The 22,145-nt window shown below is 42.6% G+C and overlaps 1 protein-coding gene across 1 annotated transcript; it reads right to left on the bottom strand.

Annotated features, from left to right (window-relative positions):
• Window positions 1-5,949: 5,949 nt before the first annotated feature.
• Window positions 5,950-21,267, bottom strand: cep57l1 (centrosomal protein 57, like 1). The gene is made up of 11 exons (XM_063001155.1): window positions 21,162-21,267; window positions 19,014-19,182; window positions 18,128-18,304; window positions 17,920-18,041; window positions 15,426-15,524; window positions 14,098-14,175; window positions 12,023-12,115; window positions 11,629-11,703; window positions 10,108-10,325; window positions 8,678-8,822; window positions 5,950-6,879 (listed from the first exon to the last, which is right to left on the bottom strand). The coding sequence occupies exons 1-11, from the start codon at window positions 21,180-21,182 to the stop codon at window positions 6,634-6,636; spliced, it is 1,443 nt and encodes a 480-aa protein (XP_062857225.1). The 5' UTR covers window positions 21,183-21,267; the 3' UTR covers window positions 5,950-6,633.
• Window positions 21,268-22,145: the final 878 nt, after the last annotated feature.

The following is a 22,145-nucleotide window of genomic DNA, read 5'->3' as shown; positions in this document are numbered from 1 at the left end:
GTATTTTCTCCCCTTTTTCTCCCTTTTTACAGCGTCCAGTTGCCCGATTGCATCATGCTTCCTCTCCACCAATGCCGATCCCTGCTCTGATTGAGGAGAACGAAGCTAACCCACACCCCCTCCGACACGTGGGCAGCATGCTGTATGCATCTTATCATCTACACTTTAACGACTGCAGTGCAGCCTAGCGTTGTGTACGGAGGGACACACCCCTAAGAGCACTCTTTTCTCATCTCTGGCAGGCGCCACCAATCAGCCAGCAGAGGTCATAATTGCACCAGAGAGAGAGACCCCATCCGGCTTAGTCCCGCCCATATCTGAACAACAGGCCAACCATTGTTCATGTGACCGCTCAGCCGGCAGGCAGAGCTGACATTCGATACGATGTATTCGAGATCCCGGCTCTGGTTCCAGCGTGTGTTTTTACCGCTGCACCACCTGAGCGACAGGCCTTTCTTCCTTTGACAGAATATGCACAGATTTTCACAGACACAATCAAAATTTGAGTGGAAAGCCTCCCCAAAAGTGTGGACATTGGGGTGAACTCCATCTAAATGGCTTAAGATTTTGGAGTCAGATGTCCAATGAGATAAACATCAGGTGTCTAGTTACTTTTGGCTATAGTATATTTATAGTATTTTCAGATACCAAGGTATTTTCATACCAAGTCATTGAATTATCCTCTACTGGAGGCTTGTCAGGGCACGGCTGGTTAAGTGGGTGCCATAAAGCAACATGGGTCCCGGGGATCTAGGATTGATTCTCGTCTCCTGTCATTGCCTTTGAGGAGCTTGGCATGTTGTTCTTGTGTCTGTCTGAGGTTAATGGGGTTAATGTTGCCTCATTTTCACCTAACTTCCAAAAACTATGCCAGTGTATGATGCTATGCAATAACTCTGCCCCCTGTCTAGGGTTTCTGGGTGGTGCTGGATCCACCATATTCAGGATGAAGTGGTTATTTAAGTTAGTTAAGCTTGACACTTGTTAGTATTTAGTTGTAATTGTATCTTGTTGTTTTTGACTAAATCTAGAGAGCTGCCCAGACCTAGGCAGTGTGGCTGTAATTTCATATTTATCAGACTGAAATGACCTCTGAGGTATGTTCAGTGTTTTTGAGGTGGTCTTGTGTCCTTGTCCAGATCTGCACTTTTCTTCATTTAGCTTTTTGGAGGACAGTAATTAGCAATAATTACATTTAACCAGAATCACAACCTAATCTAATAACACAGACTGGACTGCGTCCACTATCTGTGTTTTTTTATGCATGTATGGAGGCAGGACATAACTGAAACACCACATGGAAGAGAAACAAACTGCATATTGTAGTACATAAGAGCACAAAACCATGATCCATGAGCAACTTCAATAGTTTCCACACTTTTTAACTATTTATTAAGAATTTCAAAAACAAATCACATTGCTTTTCTTCATAGTCACTCTCCGATGCATTTTTCCCAGCATCATACCAACATTTTCAGCATGCTTTCACATCATCCTCACATGAAAATCCTCTTTCCCTTAAAGCTTATTTGAGAGGTCCAAAGAGTTGTAAATCAGATGGCGCTAAATCGGGACTATGAGCTCTCTCTCAGTCTCTTAGACACAAACAATTACAGCTCCTCCCACTCTCACCGTTTCCAATAAAAATATAAAGGTGCTGAAACTTTTTGAAGATCCCTCATAAGTACTGTTGAGGAGCCAATTTTTAGGGGAAACCCAGAACATACCAGCCAACAAATACAAATAAAAATGACAACCGGATGCACCCTATGGAGCAGATGTTAAAAAATGTCTAGTCAAGACGCTCAGGTGGCGCAGCAGTAAAGTACGCTAGCTAACCAGAGTTGGGTTTCTAGATGCATCGTATCGAAACTCAGCTCTACCTTTCCGACTGGGTTGGGCGGCAGTATGAACAACGTTTGGCTGTTGTTCATGGGCTTAGGGGTAGAGTCGGAGCATAAGTCCTCATAACTGGTACAACTGCGGCCCCTGCTGGTTGACTGACGGCGCCTGCACAGGGCTGAGGAATAACATATGTGACCCTCCGTGCGCAGTGTCTCTCGGTGTATGAACTCGGCTCGTGCAGGTGAAAAATGCAGGCTGTACTGACTGCGTGCCGGAGGGGGCGCAAGTCAGTTGAGTGGCATCCTCAGTCAGCAGCAAAAAGGGGTCGAATCAGTATACAGGACGCAATCAGGGTAATTGGACACAATTAGAATGGGGATAAAAGTTGGGGGGAAAAAAATCTAGTCTTATTCTAATCAGGGTCATGGGGGTGCTTACACATCTCAGGGCAATTTTAGTTTATACAATTTAATTGGACTGTGGGAGGAAACCGGAGCTTCCGGAGGTAACCAACGCAGACACGGGAAGAACATGCAAACTCCACATAGATAGGAGCATTCCATCGAACCTAGGACCTTCTTGCTGTGAGGCGACAGTGCTACCCACTGAGCCACCGTGACACTCCCTAGTTTCATTTCTTTAATTTAAAAACAAATGCTTTAAAAAAAAAAAAAAAAGATTTCATTTATTGAAGGATAAATGCTGTGTGAAACAGTAATTGCCCTTTTAGTTACTAAATCAACCAGTTGACCTAATTCAGTGACAAAATTGACAATTGGGTTCTATCTCACTAGACACACTCTTTAAACTCTTTAGATCTTTATCTTCAGTAAATGAAACGATCAGTCAAAAGCTTCATCTGTGTTGTCTTTTTCATTTTTAGTTTATCACTTTATCCTGGCTTCCCCATCACCCTGGACAGGATGGTAATCAACCGCGGTGCCAAGCACGTCTGTATGTAGACACCTGAACAGCTGATAGCACCTCTGAGGATTTGAACCCTGGATCCCAGTGGTGGACGGCTAGCATTATTGACCACTTCACCACCCGAGCGCCCTTACTTTGCAGTTAATGCAGTCAAACAAGCCCTATTTGTATTTAATCATTTACTAACAAGGAATCATAAAGTCATGTGACAGAGTTATATGACATGCTTTTTAAATGACTAGTAAGTAATAATAAAAATATATATATTTTTCTATTTTATTTATGCATTTTCTCCCATTTTCTCCCCATTTTAGCGTAGTCAGTTTGTCTTCCGCTGTTGGGGGATCCCTGATTGCAGTCGAGGTGGGTATATTGCTGCTCACTCCTCCGACGACCCGTGCGCAGCCCTTAGCGGACAACGTACAGGCGAGTTACGTACAGAGGAGTTCAGAATCTCGGCACTGGTGTGCTAGGGGAATATCCCGCTGCGCCACCGGTATTTTTGATGGATTTTGAACAGTTGCAGAAATAATTAAAATTCCTAGACTTCATACACACAAGCGTATGTAATCTTCTGACTTTAATTTATGTTAATTCTGGAAGAAAACAGGCCTGAACTTATATTAAAGAGCTTGACATGCAAACAAGGGCTCATTTTCCATTTGTACACTTGTGAGCATCTGGGCTGTCCGGGGTTTTACATAAAGTTACAACTTTGGGTTTAATGACCACTTGTCGCCAAAAGAGCAACTGTTTCTTCTGTCTGGCACACCCATTGTACCTCAGCCTACTACGCAGATCCAAAACAAGAATCCTGCTTTAGTTGAATGTTTGGCCTGCCTTTGATTCACTATATAGTCAGAAGTAAGTGAACACCATAACACAACCACAACATAAGCATTCAGATTTTGGAATGTGTCTGTGGAAATGCATTCGTGAGGTCAGGTACTGATGCTGAACTAGGCCTGGCTTTGAGTCGACTTCTGATTCATTCCAAAGCATTTAATTGGGGCTGGGATCATATTTTATAGACCTTGTTTTGTACACATGGACATTATTCTCCACCATGCTCTAAATCTGGAAGCATATCATTTCTAAAATCTCATCAAATTTATACGTTCCTTAGAAATAGGTGTGGTTAAATAACCCAAACTCAATAATAAAAGGGGCTGGCCATATACGTTTGGCTGTGTAGTATAAGCTGCTATGTTTCTCAACTATTGAAAGTTACAGCTAAAGAGTTTTGAAACAGGAACTTAAGATAGCTGTTTGACCATTTGGAATTGTGGTACGATCTCGCTACTTATTCACAGACTTCTTTACTTCTGCAGCATGGGTGGAAATTCCCTGGCATTTGCACACTGCATGTGAATCACACCTACACCATGAAACCCATTAAGGTCACATGGCAGTCACTGAAATAGACGGTGTGAATTGGGATGAGACATCTGGACCTGGTAATGACATATACACACACACACACTAATCATCCATAACATTAAAACCACCTCCTTGTTTCTACACTCACTGTCCATTTTATCAGCTCCACTTACCATATAGAAGCACTTTGTAGTACAATTACTGACTGTAGTCCATCTGTTTCTGTGCATACTTTTTAGTCTCCTTTCACCCTGTTCTTCAATGGTCTGGACCCCCACAGGACCACTACAGAGCAGGTATTATTTAGGTGGTGGATCATTCTCAGCACTGCAGTGACACTGACATGGTGGTGGTGTGTTAGTGTGTGTTGTGCTGGTATGAGTGGATAAGACACAGCAGCGCTGCTGGAGTTTTTAAACACCTCACCGTCACTGCTGGACTGAGAATAGTCCACCAACCAAAATATCCAGCCAACAGCACCCCGTTAGCAGCGTCCTTTGACCACTGATAAAGGTCTAGAAGATGACCAATTCAAACAGCAGCAATAGATGAGCGATCGTCTCTGACTTTACATCTACAAGGTGGACCAACTAGGTAGGAGTGTCTAATAGAGTGGACAGTGAGTGGACACGGTATTTAAAAACTCCAGCAGCGCTGCTGTGTCTGATCCACTCATACCAGCACAACCATGTCAGTGTCACTACAGTGCTGAGAATGATCCACCATCTAAATAATACCCGCTCTGTAGTGGTCCTGTGGGGGTCCTGACCATTGAAGAACAGAGTAAAAGAAGGTTAAAAAAGTATGTACAGAAACAGATGGACTACTGTCAGTAATTGTAGAACTTCAAAGTGCTTCTGTATGGTAAGTGGAGCTGATAAAACCGACAGTGTAGAAACAAAGAGGTGGTTAGAATATTAGAATATATATAGAAATATATAAGAAAAGTAAACATAATGTTGATATCAATCACAGGAGGTTATACACTCACCGAACGCTTTATTAGATACACCAAATCGGTGCTTGCATTAATTGATTATTTGTGGGTATCCAATTACTGACTGTAGCCCATCTGTTGCTCTGTACACTCCTCGTAAGGAACCTCCATTGGACCCCCAATGACCAGATGATGTTTGTGTAGTGGACCATTCTCAGCACTGCAATGGCACTAAGATGGTAGTGTGTGGTGTTATGGTATGAGTATATCTGGTGCAGTAGTGTTGCACCTCCCAATGGCTAGCCTGTTTGGCCATCAACCCCCCACCCCAAGATAATTGTGTCTGTGGAGATGCTTGATTGGCCAGTAGCACAGCTGAGAGGGCTAGCATTTTACAACTGCGCCACCCAAGCAGCCCAAACGATAACGTATTATTTATATTTTTCTGCTGTCATTCACTATGGTGCAATTCTGGGTGTCTCCTGGGTGGCAGTTGTAGCCTACTGGGTGAGGTACCGGACTAGTAATCAGAAGGTTGCTGGTTCAAACCCGACCACTGCCAGGTTGCCACTGCTGGGCCCTTGAGCAAGGCCCTTAACTGCTTAGACTGTATACTGTAAGTCGCTTTGGATAACATAGAAGTGGGACTTAATGTTAAGGGCAGTTGTAGCCTAGTAGTTAAAGTACTGGACTAATAATTGAAAGGTCACTGTTTCAAGCCCCACCACTGCCAGGCTGCCACTGTTGGGCTCTTGATCAAGTCTCTCAACCCTCAATTGCTTAGACAATATACTGTCATAGTACTGTTAGTCACTTTGAATAAAAGCATCTGCTAAATGATGTAAATGTAAGTGAAAACATTTAGTATGTTTAAATAAAATATTTTAATATTATGCAATTAAAAAAAAACAAGCACAAATAGTAAAAATGAAAGACAAATGCAAAAAGTAGCAAGCACATCACAAAAAAATGTTAAATGCTAGTTCCTGCTAATGCTACGTCATACCACACACATTCTTTTTTTTTTTATTTATGTATTTTTTTTTTAATAAATTTAGCGCGTCCAATTTCATCCCATCTATCATCCTCTCATTAGTGCGGATTCCTGCTCCTGATTGGGGCTGACGAGGCCGTTCCACGCCTCCTCCGAAACGTGCACAGCCAATCGACCGTCTTATCACCCACACTTGACAAGTGTAGCGTGGCAGAGTACTGTGCACGGAGGATCACACACCCCGCCACACCCCCTCCCGTCTCCATACAGGCGCCACCAACCAGCCAGCAGAGGGCGCAACCGCCCCGTTCCTGAGAGAGCATCCCCTACGGTCTCAAGTCCCGCCCCCCACCCGGACAACAGGCCAATCGTTGTCCATAGCCGCCCAGCCTCGACCGTGAAGGCAGAGCCGGATTCGAAACGACGCTCCTTCGAAATCCAGCCCTGGTTGCAGCGCGTGTCTTTTTACCGCTGCGCCACCTGAGCGGCACCACACACATTCTGATAGCTGTCCCGAAGCGCTATGTGAGCAATGGCGACTATTACGGGTCTACGTTTCCCAGCTGATGTCCTGTCGACGGAGACTGGATTGCAGTCTCTGGGTGTCTCGGAGCAGCTGGAGGCGATCCTGGCCGGCTGTGTGATGCCTCTGTGTTCTGGAGGGTGAGGCTTTAACAGTGGAGGCAGGAACGGCCTGGAGCGCAGTATTGCTGTTGCATGAACGCCGACCGTCAGCGCTTGCAGCACGCCTTGGTTTCTGCTTTTTCTTCGGGCTACATTGGGAGAGTTTCTGGACCTGAGTACACAGAAAAGACTTTGGGTACATGTAAAAATATACTAAAGCACGGGTGAGCATTGTTGCCAACTAGTGGTTTATTATTAACCACTGGTGTGTTTACGTACAGAACGTTTATCTGCCAGTTGACATATTTTAGCAGCATCTGTACAAGTAATGAAGTGATTCCCAGTTGACTCTGTGTAAAGGAACATTTCACCATCTACTATACATAATATTGTAAAAAGATTCAGGGAATCCGGAGAAGTCTCAGTCCATGTAATGAAGGGCAAAGCCTGGAAACCACTATTAAATAAGCGTAACTTTTGAGCCCTCACATGGCATTGCATGAGAAATCATTATGCCAATTTGATAAATATAACCACATGGGCTTGCGGCTATTTCGGAATATTTATTTATTAGGATTTTTAACGTCACGTTTTACACACTTTGGTTACATTCATGACAGAACAGGTAGTTACTCGTTACACAAGATGCATCAGTTCAAGTTTTTAATGTCAAACACAGTCATGGACAATTTTGTATCTCCAATTCACCTCACTCGCACGTCTTTGGACTGTGGGAGGAAACCGGAGCTCCTGGAGGAAACCCACACAGACACGGGAAGAACATACAAACTCCACACAGAAGGACCTGGACTGCTTCTTTAAGGAATCAAACCCAGGACCTACTTGCTGTGAGGCGACAGTGCTACCCACCGTGCCACCTGGGGCTATTTCGAAAAACCATTATTAATTAACACAGGGAGCCGCTGTATCGCTGCTGTAAATGCAACTAAAGATGAAAGTGTTGTCACATAAAAAACACAGTCATGACACACTCTTGGCCAAAAGAAATGGGCCGTACCCAAAATTTCTTTTAATGGTCTCAACAGGACATTATTGGTCAATAAATGAAAAAGAAGCGATAGGGGCGACAAACAGAAAAAAATACTTTGTCTTCCTGTATGCATTGATAAATTCACTGGATTTAAATCTCTTACATGACTGGGTGTCCAGATTTTGTTAAAATTTTAGTGCAATTTTGGGTTTGGCCCATTATTTTTTGCTCAGAAATGTACATGTTCCTTACAAGTGTAAGCTTGTATCCATATACACTGATCAGCCATAACATTAAAACCACCTCCTTGTTTCTACACTCCCTGTCAATTTTTTTCAGCTCCACTTACCATATAAAAGCACTTTGTAGTTCTACAATTACTGACTGTAGTCCATCTGTTTCTCTGCATGCTTTGTTAGCCCCCTTTCATGCTGTTCTTCAATGGTCAGGACCCCCACAAGATCACCACAGAGTAGGTATTATTTGGGTGGTGGATCATTCTCAGCACTGCACTGACATGGTGGTGGTGTGTTAGTGTGTGTTGTGCTGGTATGAGTGGATCAGACACAGCAGCGCTGATAGTTTTTAAACACATCACTGTCACTGCTTGACTAAGAATAGTCCACCAACCAAAAACATCCAGCCAACAGCACCCCGTAGGCAGCATCCTGTGACCACTGATGAAGGTCTAGAAGATGACCAACTCAAACAGCAGCAATAGATGAGCGATCGTCTAATAGAGTGGACAGTGAGTGGACACGGTATTTAAAAACTCCAGCAGCGCTGCTGTGTCTGATCCACTCAACACACCACCACCATGTCAGTGCAGTGCTGAGAATGATCCACCACCTAAATAATACCTGCTCTGTGGGGGTTCTGACCATTAAAGAACAGGGTGAAAGCAGGCTAAAAAAGTATGTAGAGAAACAGATGGACTACAGTCAGTAAGTGTATACTGTAAAAACGGAAACACACTCACTGTTAGCTGGTGTTTACGTAGCTTGGTGATTTGAGCTGATTTCTCCTCCATCCGCCTGACCAAGCAGTCCAGCTCTCTCTCCAGATCCTCCCTCAGCTCGCGCTCATCAGTCTCATCTATCTGCCTGACGAGCTCCTGATGCTCACTACAACACACAAAGTTCTGGATCAGCACAAGAGTATTTGGGGTCACATAAATCATCCCTTAAACATCTGTAAATTGTAAAATATGCAGACAAAAAGGTCATATTTTAATTCTTAAACATTTTACTTTGACCTCTGATGTGCCAGCACATCATTAGAGTGACATCAGCACAACCACCTACCTGGTCAGGCATCTACACAAATACAATTGATTCAGAGATTTGAGCAGTGGTAGCTTAGTAACTAAGGTACTGGACTAGTGGTGTACTGCACTGGACTGGTGATCAGATGGTCGTTCAAACCCCACCTGCCAAGTTTCCACTGTTGGGCCCCCAAGCAAGGCCCTTAAACTTGAATTGCCTGGATTGTATTTGCTAACTAATGTTAATGTAAAAAATTTAAAACTGGCTGTGTTTTAGGGAGGGAAGGTCAGACGGGGTCTCTTTCCACCACCGCTGCAATATGCAATCTCCAGGGCACTGGTATCTTAGTGGTTAAGGTACTGGACTAGCAATCAGAAGGTTGCAGGTTCAAGCCTACTACTGCCAAGCAGCCAGTGTTGGGCCCCTGAGCAAGGCCCTTAACCCCTTAATTGCTCACAATGTGTTCAGTCATAATTGTAAGTCAGTTGGATATATATTTACATTCACCAATTTAAATGGTCCAGGTGGGTCCTGGGTTCGATCCCCAGGTGGGGCGGTCCGGGTCCTTTCTGTGTGGAGTTTGCACGTTCTCCCCGTGTCTGCGTGGGTTTACTCCGGGTGCTCCGGTTTCCTCCCACAGTCCAAAGACATGCAAGTGAGGTAAATTGGAGATACTAAATTGTCCATGACTGTGTTCGATATAACCTTGTGAACTGATGAATCTTGTGTAATGAATAACTACCGTTCCTGTCATGAATGTAACCAAAGTGAAAAACATGATGTTAAAATCCTAATAAACAAACAAACAAACAAACGGTTCAGGTGCTTGCAAAAGTTGCGAGGATGGAAGGGTAATGTGGATTGGACACTTATCACAGAGGGCATGTGATGATTGTCTCTCTTTGATCAGATCAGGGGTTGTGCAAGCAGCAGCGATTCACAATCAGGAATTGAAAATGACTAGACCGGGAGATAAAGGTAAAAAATGAGGTAAAAGTTGAAATAGCTTCAAACCCCTTTGAGGTTACATGAATATGCAACTCCAGAATGTCCCATGTCCTTTAGTCATGTATTTTACAACCGTGAATTTGAAAATGATGTAATATGTGGTCTGTGGTTGCAGTCTTTGTCAACAGTTACTCACAAACTCATCTGTCCGAGTTCATCCTGTAGTGCCAGTAGCAGTTCAGAAAGATTGCCAAGTGCAGCAGCGCCATCGCTGGGTGATTCTGAGGCTGTGCGATGCTTAGTCTTGGACCTTTGCAGAGATTGCACCCTCTCACACAGCCGAGGCTGCCTGGTCTTCATCAGATGCAACACACTCTGAACGTTGGCGTTAACTGAGTGACTAGGGCTGGTTGACTGAAACAAAAGAGACCATAACTGTTATAGATGTTGCCCTTTTCTCCCAATCTAGTTGTATACCTATTTCCTCGGCTGCTCCCGTTAGGGGTTACCGGCGGGTCGTGATCCGCATTATTGATTTGGCACAGTTTTTACGCCGGATGCCCCTCCTGGCACAACCCTCCCTATTTATCCGGGCTTGGGACCGGCACTACAATGCACTGGTTTATGCATCCTAGTGGCTATGTACCTATAGGACAATTCATTGTCTCCAATTAGCCTGGCTGCATGTATTTGGACTGTGGGAGGAAACACATGCAGACGCGGGGAGAACATGCAAACTGTGGAGAAAGAACCCAGGACCTTCTTGATGTGAGGCGATAGTACTACCCACTTAGCCACCGTGCTGCCCTGCTCCCACCATGTTTCGAAAAAGACTATCACACGCCCCCCTTACATGTGCAATCACAGACTTCTATAGTTTTCAGGGTCTTACAGAGAGCTGTACTGCTATCTGTAATATTTCCCATCCCTCATGCAGGCGTCTTGACCAGCCAGCAGGGGCCGCAATTGCAGCAACGGAGAACCTACTTTGACTATCCTCTCTCAGATAAGCCAATTGTCAGTGTCAGTGGGGGTGTGAGGCCAGTCAGTAGTCCAGCTGAGACTCAAACCTGAATCTCGGTGGTGCTGGGCTAGTGCATTAGACAGCTGTGCCACCTGAGAAACTCCAGTTGCCTACACAAAGCCCCGACCCCAACCCTACTAAACGTCTTTGAGATGAACTGGAATGTTGAATGTGAGTCAGGCATTCCGTACACATAAGTGCCTGCCCTATAGCCTGCTGTTATAGCCAAAAAAGAGGGGACAACTCCACATTAATGCCCATGGTTCTGAAATGTGATGTCTAACAAGCTCATGGTCAGGTGTTCACAAACACATGCAGGCCACACGATGGCTAGCACTGTCGCCTCACAGCAAGAAGGTCCTGGGTCCGATTCCCAGGATGAGCGGTTCAGGTCCCTTCTGTATGGAGTTTGAATGCCGTCCCCATGTCTGTGTGGGTTTCTACCGGGAGCTCCGGTTTCCTCCCACAGTCTAAAGACGTGCAAGTGAGGTGAATTGGAGATACAAAATTGTCCATGACTGTGTTTGACATTAAACTTGGACTGATAAATCTTGTGTAACCAGTAACTACCGTTTCTGTCATGAATGTCACCAAAGTGTGTAAAACATGACGTTAAAATCATAATAATCTATGTCACCATACCTACGATTTTCTACCCAAAATGAATGCACTGTATAAGGTTCTATACTCAACTGTTCCAGCGACGAACGGTAAGTGCTTGGCCTTAGGAAGGCACTGAGGTCCTGGAACTTCAGTCTTCACTGCTTTCTGAAATTACAATTTGATAAAATGTTAAGGGTGTCACTAAAGTCTGGACACATAGACAAAATGCATATTATCAATAAATGTCAATACATTTTACAACATTTTGTTTCATTACAATATAAATCAATAACATCTTGAATGTATGTGATATGTATGTGTGTGTATTTTAGTAAACATATAGTTAGTTATAGTTAGTGATATTTTCTGTCTCTAGACTTTAGGGACCCCCTGTACAAATCTTACAGCGCAAGGCAGTTAATCATTATTCAGTCATTTCTTGTAATATAGTGACACCTAGTGGATTAGAACAGGAGAACAGTACCTTATTATTTAATGGCTTTTCTTTACTCTTCTTTTTCGGTTTGGTCTCAACAGCTGCTAGTGTGAGCAGGTTAGCTTCAAGCTCTCTCTGTAACTGCAGACAAAAAGCAGACATCTGCTTATCAACAATTCTTCAATTAAGCTGAGAACTCGCTACAGTCCTGATGTTCATAGTCATCATTTATTTGCAAAGTAAAGAGATGACTTTCGATCCCCAGGCGGGGCGGTCCGGGTCCTTTCTGTGTGGAGTTTGCATGCTCTCCCCGTGTCTGCGTGGGTTTCCTCCGGGAGCTCCGGTTTCCTCCCACATTCCAAAAACGTAGTCAGGTTAATTGGAGACACTGAATTGCCATTAAGTGAATGGGTGTGTGTGTATGTGTGTCTGCCCTGGATGACAAGCGGATAAGAAAATGAATAAATGAATGAATGAATAAAGAGATGATAAATAGATAATACAGATGTTATTGACTGCTTACATTCCGGCCCCCAAATAATGTATTTACGTGTAATTTAATGTAACCAGAATGTATAAAAGACACTTCCTGTAACACACCCATTCACTTATAGGGCAATTCAGTGTCTCCAGTTAACCTGACTGCATGTTTTTGGACTGTGGGAGGAAACCGGAGCTCCCGGAGGAGACCAGAAAGGACCCAGGCCGTCCCGCCTGGGGATCGAACCCAGTACCTTCTTTCCGTGAGGCGACAGTGCTACCCACTAAGCCACCGTGCCGCCCTCCAAAGTAATCATAGAACATTAAATTGCATATATTTATTTATTAGGATTTTAACGTCATGATTTGCACTCTGGTTACATTCATGATAGTTTGTTTGTTTGTTTGGGTTTATTGCCATATTAGCGACACATTGGCTATTTTATGGCATAGACATTTTTTAAATAAAATAAAATAGTAAAAAACTTTATAGTAAAAATAAAAATGCTCAGATCATTTGTTTAAAATTGAGACTTTCTAAAAAGTTAAGAATTTTAGAAGGAGAAATCTTCTCAAACAGTTCTTTCATGTTCTTGACCCTGTAAAAATGGTCTCTGATGGCTGAAACTGTGGGACACTCCAACAAAATATGTTTAACTGTTTGAGGTGTAGCACAAAACTGACAGGCTGGTGCCTGCTCTCCAACCAGGAGGTGTCGATGGGGAAGGGCAGTATGGCCGATTCGGCACCTGGTAATAATTGTCTGGTCATGTCTGTTTAAGAAATCTCGATTGTGTATAATATTGAGGTTTGGAGTCATTTCATACAGTTTGTTTTGAGTATTGGTGGACCAGTCTTCTTGCCATTTTATTTTACAGTAGTTTTTGATTTCTGGGTAAGCATCAGTCTTTGGGATGTATCTCCAAGCGATATCTTTATTTCTTGCTTCCTTTGCCAAGCTGTCTGCTTTTTCATTTACATTCATGATAGAAACGGTGGTTACTCGTTACACAAGATTCATCAGTTCACAAGTTTAATGTCGAACACAGTCATGGACAATTTTGTATCTCCAATTAACCTGACTGCATGTCTTTGGACTGTGGAAGGGAAACCGGAGCTCCCGGAGTAAACCCACACAGACATGGGGAAGAACATGCAAACTCCACACAGAAAGGACCCGGACCGCCCCACCTGGAAATCGAACCCAGGACCTTCTTACTGTTAGGCGACAGTGCTACCCACTTAGCCACCGTGCCGCCCTAACCAGTAGTTTGAGCATGTGTGTTTGCACGAGGACATATAAAAATAGTAATTGATTCGACTTGCAACTAAATTTTGACAATACTGTCTACCTTAGATTGTGTAACAGTGTAAATACATATTTTGGGGGAATTTATCATTTTTGAAACATTGTAAGTTCTCTTGCAATTTAGGTTCTTTATGTCATTTCATTTTGAATATTACTTATGTTTTATTACCTGTCTAATAAACCCGGACCCACGTGTTAGCAAATTTCAGCTCAGAAATGTCAAATAATGCAAACATTTAAGCTGTCAAGAAAAAAAGTGAATTGGATAAACAGAATAACTACAAAAACAGCAGACTGGTCTTTTCACTGCTCCCAAACCGGGGTAATGCTGTACCTCTTCAGCTTTCTCCTGCACACGTTTGCGTTCATATTCCTCCTCAAGTAACTTCAGTTCCAAAAGCTTAATCTTTCTCTTGAGAAAACACACAAAGCAAATTACAAACCACTTTAGAAATGATAAACCATATAACCATATACAATAACTGTCAGGTCCCTGCAATTCTGAGAACTACAGGCAAACATAAGCAATTTCAAAACATTTCAAACATCTTAGAAACAGTTCAAACAGTCTGTCCAGACATAGTTTTTATGAATCGTGTGTGTAAACTTTAACAGGCTGAACTGATCGCTGACTTCTGCCATTAAACAGCTTTGTGATACAGTAAGCGAGGTATTGTCCTCCAGCATCAGTGCCTGACATCACAAATGCGCTTTTGACTGAAAGGGCATGAATTCCCACAGACACACTGAAATCTTGTTGAGAGCCTACCCATACGAGCGAAGGCCATAATTCCCACAAGGGCTATTTTAATGGGCTTTATACTCTATTACTGACTGTGGTAAGCCCAACAAATGCATGGTCAGATGTCCAAATACTTTAAGCCAAATATTGTCTGTCTTGCCTAATTTAATTCTCGTTGAAAGAATGGAGTCTGGCTTCACAACACTTCTAGTATCGTAAAATCATGTGACATTTTTGTACTTACTAATGTTTTATATATACGTTTTCAGTTTTATATTAGTAAGGAAATTATTGATTATTTCTGCATTATTCTGTGTGAGAGTTTGATCACGACTAATGTACTACAAGAAGGTCAAGATGGCATGGTGATTGTACTGGTTAGATCCTGAACCAGTTTAGTGTTACTATCAAACCCGAGTAAAAAAGGGTGCAGCGGTAAAATATGCTAGCCTACCAGTGCTGAGAATAGCTCTGTGATTGACCGGCTAGCTTTCATATCAATGAAGATTGATGTTTATGATTTATTGTTGTTTGGCCAAGTGCTGGTCTTTGTCGTATTTTCTGACTGCTGGATCTTTTGCTGTTAATAATTAGGTAAAAAATAGAAAATAAAATTTAAATACCAATAATAACAACCAGTTCAAATGTCAGGTACTTTACATCCTTGGCACAGCATTTGTGCCGAGCATTTTTAATGCCTCGAACAACAAAGTAAGCTTAGTTTTGACTCTAGGGATCAATCAGATAAGCATTCTCATTTGCAAACTGCATTGCCCTCTCCGTGCTGCCATCATGATCTTTCTGCTAAGCCACAAATGACCTATTTCTCCTACAAGCAGTTAAACTAGACCAACAAAGTGTGAGTAAACATGTATTTAATCATCACACTTTTATCTGAATGCCCAAAAATGTGTGTTTACCTCTGCTTCAGACTGTGTGTTAGTAAGCTTAACACACTCTTTTTCCAGTTTCTGCAACTGAACCTGGATCCGTGTATCTGTGTTCTGCTGCACACACTCCTACAGAGATGTGGTGCGGAGAGAGACAAAGTAAGAAAAAAAAGAAACAATATATACATATAAGGAAATACTGTATATACAACACAGTTAGCAGGAACAGTCAAATGTTGCACCCATATGCACTGTGAGCTGGCGGAGAAAGGGAGGAGCCTAGCACATGCCTTCTTCAGCACACGTAAAGCCCTTGTGTTGCAGCAGATATGATCAGGTATAAAGACCTGAGTGACTTTGATAAGGGACAAAACATTATGACCAGACGACTGGGTTGCAGTATCTCACAAAAGACAAGTGGTGTTTACAGGCAGACAGTGGTCCAAGGAGGGACAAGCCACAAACTGTGGTCTAGACCAGTTGATGACGGTGGACAAACGCTATAATGTCTAGTCTGGACAATCATAAGAGCTATTATGGCTTAATTTACAGATCATTTTACTACTGGTATTGAGGTGAATGGGTCACAACACATAGTGCATCAAACCTTTCTGTGTATGGCACCGTGTAGTCACAGGTCAGTCAAAGTGCTAACTCCTGTCCACTGCTGAAAGCACAATGGGAACACAGCCAAGAACTGAACATTGTTGCAATGGGAAAATGTTGACTGATCGGATTAACCCTTGTTTTGTTTACCCATTAAAGAGATGGCACCAGGATTCACTGTAGGATGATCTACTTCGTAACATACAGAAGTTGAAGGACCATGTGTCAGCATGACCGAGCTGTCTTGCCACTACAGTATAATGTTTGGCTTATCAGTGTATGTACAGTGCCTTGCAAAAGTATTCAGCCCCCTTGAACTTTTCAACCTTTTGCCACATTTCAGGCTTTAAACATAACGATATGAAATTGTAATTTTTTTGAGAAGAATCAATAACAAGTGCGACACAATTGTGAAGTGGAACGAAATTTATTGGATATTTTAAACTTTTTTTAGAAATAAAAACCTGAAAAGTGGGGCGTGCAATATTATTCAGCCCCTTTACTTTCAGTGCAGCAAACTCACTCCAGAAGTTCAGTGAGGATCTCTGAATGATCCAATGTTGACCTAAATGACTGATGGTGATAAATAGAATCCACCTGTGTGTAATCAAGTCTCCGTATAAATGCACCTGCTCTGTGATAGTCTCAGAGTTCTGTTTAAAGCGCAGAGAGCATCATGAAGACCAAGGAACACACCAGGCAGGTCCGAGATACTGTTGTGGAGAAGTTTAAAGCTGAATTTGGATACAAAAAGATTTCCCAAGCTTTAAACATCTCAAGGAGCACTGTGCAAGCGATCATATTGAAATGGAAGGAGTATCAGACCACTGCAAATCTACCAAGACCCGGCCGTCCCTCTAAACTTTCAGCTCAAACAAGGAGAAGACTGATCAGAGATGCAGCCAAGAGGCCCATGATCACACTGAATGAACTGCAGAGATCTACAGCTGAGGTGGGAGACTCTGTCCATAGGACAACAATCAGTCGTACACTGCACAAATCTGGCCTTTATGGAAGAGTGGCAAGAAGAAAGCCATTTCTCAAAGATATCTATAAAAAGTCACCTGGGAGACACACCAAGCATGTGGAAGAAGGTGCTCTGGTCAGATGAAACCAAAATCGAACTTTTTGGCCACAACGCAAAACGTTATCTTTGGCATAAAAGCAACACAGCTCATCACCCTGAACACACCATCCCCACTGTCAAACATGGTGGTGGCAGCATCATGGTTTGGGCCTGCTTTTCTTCAGCAGGGACAGGGAAGATGGTTAAAATTGATGGGAAGATGGATGGAGCCAAATACAGGACCATTCTGGAAGAAAACCTGTTGCAGTCTGCAAAAGACCTGAGACTGGGATGGAGATTTATCTTCCAACAAGACAATGATCCAAAACATAAAGCAAAATCTACAATGGAATGGTTCACAAATAAACGTATCCAGGTGTTAAAATGGCCAAGTCAAAGTCCAGACCTGAATCCCATCGAGAATCTGTGGAAAGAGCTGAAAACTGCTGTTCACAAACGCTCTCCATCCAACCTCACTGAGCTCGAGCTGTTTTGCAAGGAAGAATGGGCAAAAATTTCTGTCTCTCGATGTGCAAAACTGATAGAGACATACCCCAAGCGACTTGCAGCTGTAATCGCAGCAAAAGGTGGCGCTACAAAGTATTAACGCAAGGGGGCTGAATAATATTGCACGCCCCACTTTTCAGTTTTTTATTTCTAAAAAAAGTTTAAAATATCCAATACATTTCGTTCCACTTCACGATTGTGTCGCACTTGTTGTTGATTCTTCACAAAAAATTACAATTTCATATCTTTATGTTTAAAGCCTGAAATGTGGCAAAAGGTTGAAAAGTTCAAGGGGGCTGAATACTTTTGCAAGGCACTGTATATGTGTTTATTCATCCTGGTCACCTCTTTTTCTGCTGAAGTTGATTTCTCTTTCTGTGCACTCTCCACCATCTTCCTCATGTAGTCCAGCTGTTTTTTCAACAGGGTGCACCGAGCTTCAGCTGAGTGCAACTGAGACACCAACTCTATCAGCAGAAACAAAGAACAAGTGTGTATCAAGAGAAGGGCTCAGCTAAAAGCCTGTTCTGTCAAATTTGAAACCATGAAATACCTTTTCTTTGTGAGCAGACACCATCTTTAGTGCCAGTGTGCTGATCGGTCTGGGGTGGAGCGCTGGAATACCGCTGGGCAACCTGTGCAAACCTCTTTACATTACTCTCTGCCTGTACACGATCCAGCTCTAGTCGCCTCATCTTCTCCTGCAGAGTTTTTAGTGCGGCTATTACTGCTATATAACACACAGAGACATCGGTTAGATATAGTCCAGACTTGAACTTAGGTCTACACAATGTAATCCTGTACATTAGACCTAGCTCCACCTGATGCCCCAATGATTACAGATCGATAATAAAACAGTAATGACAATGATTGCTGTATGATGACTAATTAACCCAAATATTGGTATATTTAAGGTGCTCGGGGGTGCAGAGTCAGCCTGTCACCACTGAGATTCGGGTTCAAATATCAGAGGTGCTATCGGCCAGCTGGGCGTCTACTCAGACATGACGGATGTCACACACACTTGACTGGGGCGGGGATGGCCGAAGCCCTGCAATAGACCTGTCCAGGGTGTTGCTGCCTTGAGCCCTGTGTTTACCTTTGGAACTAGATCTGACATGACCATGAATAGGATAAAGCGGTTGATGAAAAAAAATATGTATAACCATTTCTATTCAAATACATTTTAAGTCTATACAACCAATACCCCACTAATTTTTCAATTTACCTGTTTACAGGTTTACAAGATCAACAGTTCTCATTTGATTAGCATACAACCCTCAGAAACTACCTGTTAATTTATCATTATTCTCTACAATGGTCATTTCTATGTTATTACTTGCAGGAATGTATTTCAACTGACTGTAAATGGAACACCATATGTAGAGAAAAATTATACACATAGTTTCTTGCTTCCATGAATCACTGTGCTCCCTTACCTCTGCTTCCAGCATCAGGCATTGCTTGATATGTCTGTGTGTTGATATTCTTCAGGCTGGTGGTGGTTTTGTTCTGGCGTGACCCACCCAGTTCATGGGACAGCTTCTCTGGGGGCATGTAGAAGCTTCCGATGTAACTGTGCTTGGAAGGCGAGTCTAGACACAAAGTCTAAAATTGGGGGGGAAATCATAGTTCACCAGTCGTAAGCTGAACGTTAGTAAACATAAAAACATAGTAATTCATTGATTTTAGTACTGCACTGTTTAATGCAAGAGCAAAAATATATGAACACTTCAGCAGAACTGTTTCTTAAACCACCTGTCTATATTTCAAAATATGGTTAATGTTTTGCTTATTTCAAAAACATTGCACAAGTAGATGCAAATAATGGATTAAGTTTAGTAAAATCAGTAAGGTCCAGTGATGGATTGGCATCCTATCCAGGGTGTGTTACTGCACTGCCAGACCCACCATAATCCAGACCAGGATAGGTTTTGTGACTAAATGAATAAAACACATTTTCAATCCAAAGAAACATGAGATGTTTTATTGGTAATCGCAAAAAATCAACTTGTTAAATTATTAAGTTGGTGTCATGGAAAGTTTGACGATATCATTAAAGTCTGTGACATGTTCTTTTAAATTCTTCTTTGTGATATACACTGATCAGCCATAACATTAAAACCACCTCCTTGTTTCTACACTAGCTGTCCATTTTATCAGCTCCATTTACCATATAGAAGCACTTTGTAGTTCTACAATTACTGACTGTAGTCCATCTGTTTCTCTACATACCTTTTTAGCCTGCATTCACCTTGTTCTTCAATGGTCAGGACCCCCACAGGACCACCACAGAGCGGGTATTATTTGGGTGTTGGATCATTCTCAGCACTGCAGTGACACTGACATGGTGGTGGTGTGTTAGTGTGTGTTGTGCTGGTATGAGTGGATCAGACACAGCAGCGTGTCCACTCACTGTCCACTCTATTAAACTCCTACCTAGTTGGTCCACCTTGATGTAGTCATCGACGATCGCTCATCTATCGCTGCTGTTTGACTTGGTCATCGTCTAGACCTTCATCACTGGTCACAGAACGCTGCCCACTGGGTGCTGTTGGCTGGATATTTTTGGTTGGTGGACTATTCTCAGTCCAGCAGTGACAGTGAGGTGTTTAACATCCATCAGCATTGCTGTGTCTGATCCACTCATACCAGTACAACACACACTAACACACCACCACCATGTAAGTGTCACTGCAGTGCTGAGAATGATCCACCACCTAAATAATACCTACTCTGTGGTGGTCCTGACCATTGAAGAACAGCATGAAAGGGGGCTAACAAAGCATGCAGAGAAACAGATGGACTACAGTCAGTAATTGTAGAACTACACAGTGCTCCTATATGGTAAGTGGAGCTGATAAAAATGACAGTGAGTGTAAAAACAAGGGGGGTGGTTTTAATGTTATGGCTTTACCCAATCCAAAAAGAGTGGCCTTTTGCCAAGGTCATGAGGAAAACCCAATCTGTAATGGATTATGTTTATTAAAATTTGTCCAGATTGCCAGTGGCAGTAAAAGAACCACCAAAAATGGGTGACTGTACACGGTCGAGCAAGCTTTACAAACCATGCAAGAAAAAAGCCAAAAAGTCAAACTTTCACCTAAACTATTTATTGCCCATTCTTATTATTTGATCTTGTTTGAAATGACTCTAAAGAGTTAAAAATAGAAGCAATTGTATGAAAGCACTCGTATAAACATAAATTAATTCCTTTATCCAAAACAAACAATAATCTCTTAATAAACAGACGATAGCTAGGGGTAACAGTAAGCCAAAATTATCATAAATAACGAACTATTATAGGGCAGTTGTAGCCTAGCGGTTAAGGTACTGGACTAGTAAGCAGAGGGTTGCTGGTTCAAACCCCACCACTGCCAGGTTGCAACTGTTGGGCCCTTGAGCAAGGCCCTTAAACATCAATTGCTTAGCCTGTATAAATGTAAGTCGCTTTACTGCTATCAGTTGTAATGCGCACACAATGTTAGCTAACTGACTAGCCATCTTATGTTGTCTTTTCTCATTCTTAACGTTTCACTGTAAATAAATATCATATTTAGATCACATTTGATCTCGTATACATTTACCGAATCCCGTAAATGCTCCATTATTGATTAAACAGGTCGTTTTCAATACATTATTTATGCATCTCTGAAGTAAACTGCTCGTAGAGAAGCCCGCCTGCCTTCCATAGCGACTTCACTGGCCGAATCTCAAAATGCTCCACATTCCCTACGTAGGTAGACTATAGAGGGAACGTAATAACAGCGTGTAATCCCTTCGTAGTGCGCGATCATGGAACGGTAGAAAGTATTTTGAGATTGGTCCAGCTAACAGCTGTTGCTGACACTGGCAGTACAGCATTTTAAATTTCCCTCCTGTTCTGCCGCGTTGATGCAGTTCCGCTTGTGTAAACATGCAGAGAGAGCAGCTTTACCATTAATCATAAAATGAAGTAAAGCCTTCACCCTAACAATTTTATTCAGTCTTCATCAGATAGCATTTTATTTTAGGTGCAGCAGATCCAGAATAAAGATTGGCATCGGGGCTGATGTGCAGTGAATAAAGAAGTACAATTAAACAATTGGGGAGATACAATAAGTGCAATCACAATTCACTATTTAAAAATTACATTACTTACTTGTAACTTATATGATCCCCCCCCCCCCCCCCTTTGTAGATGCTTGATGATTAAATTTGGTCTTGGTGGCCCTAATTCTTAAGTTGCTAATTTATCCTGATTACTACGACGACTGAATGGCATTTCCCTTAATGACACGATGGAGTTGCTCTGAACTGAAGTGATGGTAGTCATGGTGATGAGATCGCGACACCAGGTTACGTGTGACGCAAGCACATAAGTGCGAGCCCTCCCGGAACCCATTCAGATTGTATTGCAGCGCCTGCAGTTCGAAAAAAAGAGCCTTAACATGAGAGTCTATGAGAGCAATCCGGGGCGATTTTCAGACTGAAATCGCCCCAAAAGGGGCGGTACTGTACGGAACACAACTCGACGCTGATTGGACTACGATATTCAAAGGCAAGACAGACTGTCCAGAACAGTCACAGCT

The sequence above is a fragment of the Trichomycterus rosablanca genome, chromosome 9, assembly GCF_030014385.1.
Source record: "Trichomycterus rosablanca isolate fTriRos1 chromosome 9, fTriRos1.hap1, whole genome shotgun sequence".
In the NCBI taxonomy this organism is placed as follows: domain Eukaryota; kingdom Metazoa; phylum Chordata; class Actinopteri; order Siluriformes; family Trichomycteridae; genus Trichomycterus; species Trichomycterus rosablanca.
The sequence above is the reverse complement of the archived record's forward strand: the minus strand, read 5'-3'. Positions and strand labels throughout refer to the sequence as shown.